The following is a 9,131-nucleotide window of genomic DNA, read 5'->3' as shown; positions in this document are numbered from 1 at the left end:
GATGTGAAAGCTGGACAGTGAATAAGGAAGACGGTAGAAGAATTGATGCTTTTGAGTTATAATGTTGGAGGTGAATATTGAAAGTGCCATGAGCTGTAAAAAAAAAAACCCAACAGATCTGTGTTGGAAGAAGTGCATGCAGCCAGAGTGTTCCTTGGAGGCCAGGATGGCCAAACTTCATCTCTCATACTTCGGACATTTTGTCAGGAGGGACCAGTCGCAGGAGAAGGATATCATGTTTGGAAAGGTCAGAGAAGAAGAGGAAGACTCCCAGCGAGATGGATTGGCAAAGTGGCAGCATCAGTGGGCTGAAGCATGACAACAATTATGAGGTTGGCCCAGGATCAGGCAGTGTTTTGTTCTGTTGTGCACAGGGTCACTATGAGTTAGTACTGACTCGATGGCACCTAACAACAACAACAAGTCTTTATGGGAGCAGAAAGCCTCATGTTTCTCTTTTGGAGTGGCTGGTGGATTTGAACTGCTGACCTTGTAGTTAACACTCCAACATGTAACTCACTAGGCTACCAGGGCTCCTTCATCAGACCCTAGACACCTGAAAAAGGCAGACAAGGTGGGCTGTCTGGGCCAACTCCCACCCAAGGGCTGGCTCTATAGCTTGAAACTGCCCAATGAGGAGGGTCCGATCTCTCCCAAGTAGCCTGGTGGGGTCTTCAGCAGAGGTGGGAATGGGGAAGGGTCCCAGCTCCCCTGATCTGTCCACTGCCCCTCCTCTCTTAGACCCTGGGTGGGGGAGGAAGCATTCCGAGACCCTTAGCGGAGGGTCAATTTCCCTTCATAATGAGTCCCTTATTCCAACTGCTTACATCTTTCCCCTTCAGTGGTCCTCAAGGTGTGGGTCCTGGAGCAGCAATAGCATCTGGAAGCTTGGAGTCAACAGGCCTCTCAGGCACCTCCCCAGCTCCACAGAATCAGAGACTCCAGGGGTAGAGCCCAGCAATCAGCATTTGAACAAGCACTCCCGGAGATCTTGTTTCCAGTGAGAACCACCACTGTAGAGCACAGTCTTCAACACTGGCGGCACATTAGAACCAACCTGGGGTCTTCTGAACATCACTGTGTCTCAGCTGGACTCCAGACCAATGAAATCAGAAGCCCCAAATTAGGATAGGAGTCCTGGTGTGACACTGTGGGTTAATGTACTGGACTGCAAAGTTGGTTTAAACCACAAGGTCGGTAGTTCCAGCTCACCAGCTGCTCCTTGGAAATCCTATACAGGGTCGCTATGAGTCGGAACCAACTCGATGGCACTTAACAACAACAACAAAAGTAGGATACAGGTTTGAGCGATTTTCAAAGTTTCCTGTGGAGATTCCAATGTGCAGCTAGATTCAGGTCCAGAGCATGTGGACCAGGTATGGTAACTGTTATTAGGTGCCATTGAGTTGGTTTCAACTCACAGGGACCCTGCATCGGGTTTCCCAGGAGAGGCTGGTGGGTTTGTACCAACAACCTTGAGAAGAGCAGTGCAGTGCTTATCCCGCAGTGTCATACCAGGACTTTGGTATGGTACTGTTGTTAAATGCCGTGAAGTCGGTTCTGACTCATTGTGACGCTGAATAGGGTTTCTGAGGCTATAAATCTTTGTGGACACAGAAAGCCTCATCTTTCTCCCTCAGAGCAGCTAGTAGGCTCAAACCACTGACCTTGTGGTTCACAGTCCAGTGCTTATCTCTAGAGCCAACATGCTCTGTTGTTGTTAGGTGCGGCTGAGTCAGTTCTGACTCATAGCAACCCTGCATTGGGTTTCCGAGGAGTGGCTTATGAGCTTGAACTGCCGCCGACCATGCGGTTCAAACCGATTTTGTAGTCCAGCACATTAACCCACAGTGCCATACCAGGACTCCAGTATGATACTAGGAGTTCTAATCTATCTTTATTTTTTTATTTTTATCTTCATCACCAGCCTATAGGCGCAGGCATTTTCTGCCCAGTTTATAGATAGAAGAACTCATGAGCAAAATGAAACAGCTTGTTCCAAACTGCAGGTCACAGGGTGGGAGTGGGATAAAGAGGTGGGAGCTCCAGACTCCAGCAGCTTTAGTTCTTCTGCTTCTGAATTTACCTTCACTCTAATCCCCCTACCTGCACCGCCTTTCTCTCTTTCCAGTTTATCCAAACCCTTTTCATTTGCCAAATCTCATCTCAAGGGCTACTTCCTCCAGGCAGTCTTCCTGCCTGCAGGCAGGGTCTGTGTGCCAGAGGCAGGAACAGAGAGACACAGCTGGGTCCCAGCTTGGAGTGCAAAGCTCACTCTCCACCCAACAGTGCTAGCTCAGGTCTCTCTACTAATCCTAAGGGCTGGCTCTCTGCTCTCCGCCAGGCTTCAAAGCAATCTCGGTTGATCCCCACAAGATCCTTGTGTCATAAGCACAGCTCCCCTTTTACAGGTGGGGATACTGAAGCTCAGAAGGGAAGGTGCTGCCCATTTACTTGAACCCAGGACTTCAGAATCCCTGCGTGTTCTTTCCTCTCCTGAGAGCCAGCCATATAGAGGGTTCGATAGTTTATTCACTTGCCAACGTCCTCCAAGTGCCTTTTGTATGCTTACAAAGTAGACATATGTGGGGAGATGGAGTGTAAACAGGTAATTACCTGGAATAAACCACTCTGCGGTCACAAGAAGCTTGGTGCCTGTGTGTGTATGTGGGTCAGCTGGTGGCCGGGGGAATCAGGGAGCCTGGCGAGGCCAAACCTGGGAAGATGAAAAGGTGAGGTGTGGGCACTTGGGAACAAGAAAGGAGGTGAGGGAACACTTGGCTAGAAGCCCTCCAGTGCTCCTGGAACTTGGGGTGCATGGTTAGAGAGTAAGAAATGAGGCTGGAGGCCAGCTGAACCCAGACCTGGGGCGCTCTGTTGTGGATGCCCTCAGACTGTTGTCCCCTGGTCCCTGTGGAGAGCAGAGGTTCACTGCTGTGTTTTAGAAAGATCCTCCAGGCACCCATAGTGGTAGCCTAAGAACAATAGTAATTGGTTAATGTAACACATAGAATGGAATTCTCTGTCCATGGATTATTTCTAAAGAAAAAAAGAAAGAGAATTGCTTTATGATGGTGATGCCTATTATGTCTGTTATATAAAAAGAGGGAGGGAGAGAGGAAGGGAGAAAGAAAGAGGGAAGGAGGAAGAAAGGAAGAATGAGAAAAAAAGCAGACTGTCAGGAGTTCAGGGAGCTGGAGACAAGACAGGAAGGGTGAGGAAGTTGCAACCTCAGTCTGCAGGAGACTAAGGAGGCCTCCTCCGGGCTGATGAGGATCCACAGGATGGGACCCCAAGGTGAGGCATGGAAGAGGTTGAGCCCCAGGACTTACTCTTTTATGTATTTTTTTTTAAAGTTTTTATTGTGAGCCGAGTGATAGTTTACACAGGAGAACATAGGCTTTACACCATTGTTTCATTGCAATGATTACAATCCCCTCTGTGCATCATCATTCAACAGTATTTGCTTCCATTCCCTCTGGGTTTTTTTGTTTGTTTGTTTAGGGGTGGGGAGATGTACACAAAAACACCTAGGAATATATAATACTTTAAACAACCAAAGGGCACATTCTGCAAGCCTGCCTCCTGGCTGCCAGCACCCAGCCAGGATTTACGCTTAACTGAAGACATGGTCTGAAGTGGGATATGGGGGTAGGGTGTCAGGACAGCTGGAGGTGTAGCCAAGGGCTGTGGGGACAACAGTGAGCCCGGTTAGGACAGGGCTTGTAGGGCCTGGGGGGTGGATCTGGAATGTAGAGGCATAGTCTGGGCAGATGCGGGATTTGGGGGAATCACTGACACACACAAACACATGGGCACTAGGGAGAGAGGGTGCCCTGCATTGGGAGCCCACTCAGCACCAGGCCTGGGGGTCCCTTGGAGGAGGGGGTGGCTATAACCCAGGGTCCCCCCTACTCTGCCTGGCCTTGGCTGGCCCATGGCTGGCTGGAGAACCAGAGGGAAGGGTGTGGGGCTCTCAGGTTTCAGGGCTCCTATTTCTCCCACCCCATCTGGCGGGGGCCAGCCAGGCGCTGGCAAAGAATCAGAACCCAGCACTGGGGTTGGCTCCAGTAGTAACCCAATGCCAGGCTGATGTGAGTGGGACTCAGGATCCCCACCCCCATGGCTACTTGCTTCACTTCTGAGCATGGTCTGCCTGCCTGCCTGCCTGCCTGCGACCACCTCTAAGCCTTTATCCACATGGCCCCTTCACCTGGAAGGCCTCTTTCCAGCCCCTGGGTAAAATCCTACCCATCTTCCAACAGCCTGCTCAAGAGTTCCATTGTTTCTGAACCTGCCAGGCAAAGCAAAAGCCTCCCACTCCCACAGGGCTTCAGCCACCTGACTCTCCCAGGAGGGCCAAGGGAGACAAGGGTCCATCTCTCTAGGCTGTGAAGTCTTTGAGGAGTCACCATTTGCATTCCCATGTGGTCCCTGACTAAGTGGAATTTTGGCTTCTGCCATTTGTCATTGGTATCTGCCATTGAGTGGGTACCTGACTCACAGCAACCCCATGCGCGATGGAACAAACCCCTGCCCAGTCTTGTGCCGTGATCAACTGTACATCTGTCTACTGCAATCCAAAGGGCTTTCATTGGTTGGGTTTTGGAAGCAGACCTCCAGGCCTTTTTTCCTAATCCATCTTAGTGTAGAAGCTTCATACAGAAGTCACCACAGACTGTACCTGAGGAACACTAGCCAGAAACTGAACCCAGACTTTCCATATGGAAGGTGACAATTCTACCACTGCACCGATTCTCCCATGTTGTTTGTTGTTAAGGGCCGTTGTGTTGGTTCTGATTCATAGCGACCCTGTATAGGGTTTTCAAGGAGCAGCTGGAGGGTTTTGAACTGCTGACCTTGTGGTTTGCAGTCCAGTGCTGATCAGGAATTCAATTCTCCCATAGGCCTCCATTCATTTACTTCTCTATAAAATGGGGCTAGGAGCTCCTGAGTGGCACAAAAGATTAAGCACTCTACTATTAGCAGAAAAGTTGGCAGTTCAAACCTACCCAGAGGCAGTTTGGAAGACAGGTCTGATACTCTAAATCCAAAAGGTCACAGCCTTGAAAACCCTATGGCGCAGTTCTACTCTGCACACAGGCGTTACCATGAGACAGACGGACTCTATGGCAACTCACAAGAAGAAGAAAATAGGGCTCATAATCCACCTCACTTTGATGGTCAGAAAGCAGATACATACAGGGCATCCAGCACAGTGCCGGGCACACACAGGGACTCCATCCATGTGACTCTCTTCCTCCTTCTCTTTACCTTGATGTTGTTAAATGCCATTGAGTTGATTCCGACTTACAGCGACCCAGTATAGAGTTTCTGAGGAACAGCTTGTGGGTTTGAACTGTCAACCTTGCAGTTAGCCGTCTGGTGCTCATCCTACAACACCACACCAGGACTCCTCTTCTTACATGGGGAGCCAAAATCTTGGGTTACTGACAACCAGGGCTCCTCTCAGGAGGAGAAGGAGAACGGGCCTTTATTTTACCTCCTCCTACATCAGAGGACTTACATTTCAAGCTTCCTATCCTATGGGTCGGACCCGACTCGATGGCACTTAACAACAACAACAACAATCCTTCACCACGGAGGAGTCCTGGTGTGGCGCTGTGGGCTAATGTGTCAGACTACAAAGTCATTTGAAATGCAAGGTTGGTGGTTCAAGCTCACCAGCTGCTCCTTGGAAACCATATACAGGGTTGCTATGGAATTGACTTGACAACACTTAACAACAACAATCCTTCAACACTGGAGTCCTGATGTGGCGCTGCAGGATAAACTAAGCACTGGATCCTTACAAGGTCTGTTTGAACCAAAAGGTCAGTGGTTCAAACTCACCAGCTGCTCCTCTGAAACCCTATACAGGGTCACTATGAGTTGGAAACAACTCAAAGGTACTTAACAACAACATCCCTTACAAGTAGGAGCCCTGGTGGGGTGTGGGCTGCTAACTGCAAGGCTAATGGTTCAAAACCACCACTCACTCCTCGGGAGAAAGACAAGACTGTCTGCTCCAGTAAAAATGTAGTCTCACTTTGTCCTATAGCGTGGCTATGAGTCAACATCAACTTGATGGTGGTGGGGTTTTTGGGTTTTCCTTTACATCAAAATAAATACTCAAGAAAGCAACAGACAGACATTTACAGAGACCCAGCTGTACAACGCAGTCCAGCCCCCTCTGCCTAGGGGATGCCAGGAAGAGGCATCAGAGTGGTTGGTCCTTGAAGAATTAGAGAGCTCACCTACAGAGGGGGCAGACATCCCAGACCAAGGACACCGTGTGGACAAAACTAAACCGACTGCCCTCAAGTCCATACTAACTCCTAGTAACCTTATGTTGTTGTTGTTGTTGTTAAGTGCCATCAAGTCAGTACCGACTTTAACTCCTAGAAACCCTGTATAGGGTTTCTGAGGAGTGGCTGGTGAGTTTGAACTGCCGACTTCGTAGTCTAATGCTTATCCTACACCACACCAAGACTCCAGCTCCACTGGAGAAAGATGAGGCTGTCTGCTTCCAGAAAGATTTTCAGTCTTGGGAATCCTATTTGTTGTTGTTAAGTGTCATCGAGTCAGTTCTGACCCATAGCAACCCTACATAGGGTTTCCGAGGAGTGGCTGGTGAGCTTGAACCACTGACCTTGTGGTCTAGCACATTAACCCACAGTGCCACACTGGGTAAATTTTTATGGAAGCAAACAGCTTCATCTTTCTCCCATGGAGTGTGTTTGAACCACTGAACTTTCCGTTAGCAAACCAACATTTAATGAATTGTGCCACAGGGCTCCTAGTATGGTCAAAGGAACTACAAATTGTTATTTATTTTTGTTTTGTTTTGAACAGGGGCACATACATAGGGCAGGGATGGGGCCCCAGGGCAGGCTTTGAGGACTCTGGGTAAACTGGTGAAGTTGGGCTTCTTCCTGCAGGAGATGGGCAATGCAGGAAAAGTTTGCACATGGGTGGGATGGCATTTGGATCTCTGACTTGGAGAGCTTCCTTGGGAGGTGAGTACTAGTTGGTGTAAACAGTTAATGCTAACTCATCTGCTAATACACAGGTTAGAGGGTTGAGTCCACCCAGAGCAGGCTCAGAAGAAATGCCAGCCACTGAAAACCCCTATGGAGCACAATTCTCTTCTAGCATTATGTGATGGTCATTGGTAGAAAACCCTTAAAGGCAACAGATTGCTGCCGAGACAGGGAGACCTGGAGGGCTCGGAGGGAATGTTGCTAGGGCCTGGGGGGGTCTATGGAAGGCTGCTTCCTAGGAGACCAGGCTCGGAGGGAATGTTGGGAGGGCCTGAGAGAGTTTACAGAGGGAGCTATGGAAGGCTGCTTCCTAGGAGACCAGGCTCGGAGGGAATGTTGGGAGGGCCTGAGAGAGTTTACAGAGGGAGCTATGGAAGGCTGCTTCCTAGGAGACCAGGCTCGGAGGGAATGTTGGGAGGGCCTGAGAGAGTTTACAGAGGGAGCTATGGAAGGCTGCTTCCTAGTTGCTCGCTTTCTTGATCCAGTTCTTTCCATGCTGCTTAGAAGCTCTTGGGGCGGGCCAGAGGGTGATGGTGGTTATGTGCCGTGGAGTCGGTTCCGACTCATAGCGACCCTGCACAGGGTTTCCGAGGCTGTCCATCTTCACGGGAGCAGAACGCCTCATCTTTCTCCCGTGGAGCAGCTGGTAGTTTCGAACTGCTGACCTTAAGGTTCACAGCCCGATTCGTACTACGCTACCAGAGCTCCCTTGGGGCCAGAGGGAGAGACCTCAAAAGAACAAGAACAAGATATCCTTAACTGAAGACCACATTTGGGGGCTGGTGCACCCCACTCCAAACCCAGATGGAATCACAGTTCATTTCGGATTCACAAACTCATTCTCCTGGGCCGTTTCTGCCCACCTGGAATGGGAGAGAGGAGGGTTGGGGAAGTGGTCCACAGTCCAGCCCACAGATACTGACCCATCATCTCCATGCCACGGTGATTGCTCAGATAGGTGACTAGGAGGGGCCGGCCCCGTCTGGAGCAAAGAAGAAAGCTGAATGGGGGGAGCGAGGAGGGAAGGCTGGAGGGAGGTGCACCCGAAAGAACCTTCCAACTAGACAGCGCTCTCATTCCACAGTTGGGGAAAGTGAGGTTCGGAAAGGGAAAGTCACTGACGCAAGGTCACGCTGAGAGCTGAAGGCAGAGGTAGGGTTTGAACGGAGATTGAACCGGCTTCGCAGAGGCCGCGCAAATGATGGCTAGAGAGATGAGGGGCGGCGGGGACAACTTGGCCGGCCGGGCCAGGGTGCGCAGAGCTCACCTGGTAGCTGTCCAGCTGCTCTTCGGTGAAGATGGTCTGCTTGTTCCCCATGGTGGCAGCAGCACCGTCGCTCTCCCGCCCGGGCGCTGCCTCCCATCCGCGGCGGCCGAAGCCCCGCGCCCGCGGCCCTCGCCAGCCTAGCGGCCAGCAGCGTCGGCCAGCGCCGGCCCCGCCTCTCCCCTCCCGGCCCCTCCCGGCCCCGCCCCTCCCCGCAGCGCGCTAGGAGCAGGGCGGGGCGTAGCGGAGTTGCCGCGGCGTCGAGGCGAGGAGCGTGGCTGCAGTGCGCCTCGGACCCGCTAGGGGGCGGCCTGGCAGTGGAAAGAGCAGCCCAGCATTCCTGGTACAGTGCCCGCTCCTGGAAGGCGGGCCCAGGGTTTACAGCCGGGAGGAGGCCGGAGTGGACTAGGGTGACGATCCGGGGCCTTGAAAAATCCCGAGGGGTGAAATGGAGCTGGTGGAGTGATCCTTAATGCCCTTTGGGCCGGGGTAGTCAGCAAGAAGCAGAGGCAGAGCCCTGAACCATGAGTGCTGCTGGACTCCAGCTCTGCCGCCTTCTCTCGTCGCCGCTACCTTGGGAAAACTCTTCTCCTGAGCATCATCCCTCAGCAGAAAAGAGGGATCATTGTAACTGACCTCCAAGACCATTTCTAGGCCAGGCCCTCTGGGTCCCTTAGGGAAGATGGCAGGATTTGCTTGGCTTTCTTTGAGCGCCTGAGACTTTAGAGGACTTAGGAGACTTGTGTCCAGAGAAGTGTGACAAAGGCCAGGACATTTTCTGGGGCCTATGAGCAAATGCCATCAACCACAGCAAACGGAACCAC

General features: G+C 51.4%; 1 protein-coding gene across 1 annotated transcript in view; it reads right to left on the bottom strand.

Moving 5' to 3' along the window:
• The window catches only part of CIB2 (calcium and integrin binding family member 2), a 28,052-nt gene extending 19,579 nt beyond the window's left edge, over positions 1-8,473 (bottom strand). The window contains exon 1 of the mRNA XM_006870894.1: positions 8,311-8,473. Within this exon, the coding sequence (XP_006870956.1) occupies positions 8,311-8,361 (51 nt within the window). The 5' untranslated portion in view covers positions 8,362-8,473. The remainder of the gene's footprint in view (positions 1-8,310) is intronic.
• Between the last annotated feature and the right edge of the window lie 658 nt (positions 8,474-9,131).

Source organism: Chrysochloris asiatica, unplaced genomic scaffold (assembly GCF_000296735.1).
Source record: "Chrysochloris asiatica unplaced genomic scaffold, ChrAsi1.0 scaffold00156, whole genome shotgun sequence".
NCBI classification, from domain to species: Eukaryota; Metazoa; Chordata; class Mammalia; order Afrosoricida; family Chrysochloridae; genus Chrysochloris; species Chrysochloris asiatica.
Note: the sequence above shows the minus strand (reverse complement) of the source record. Positions and strands in the feature narration are given on the sequence as shown.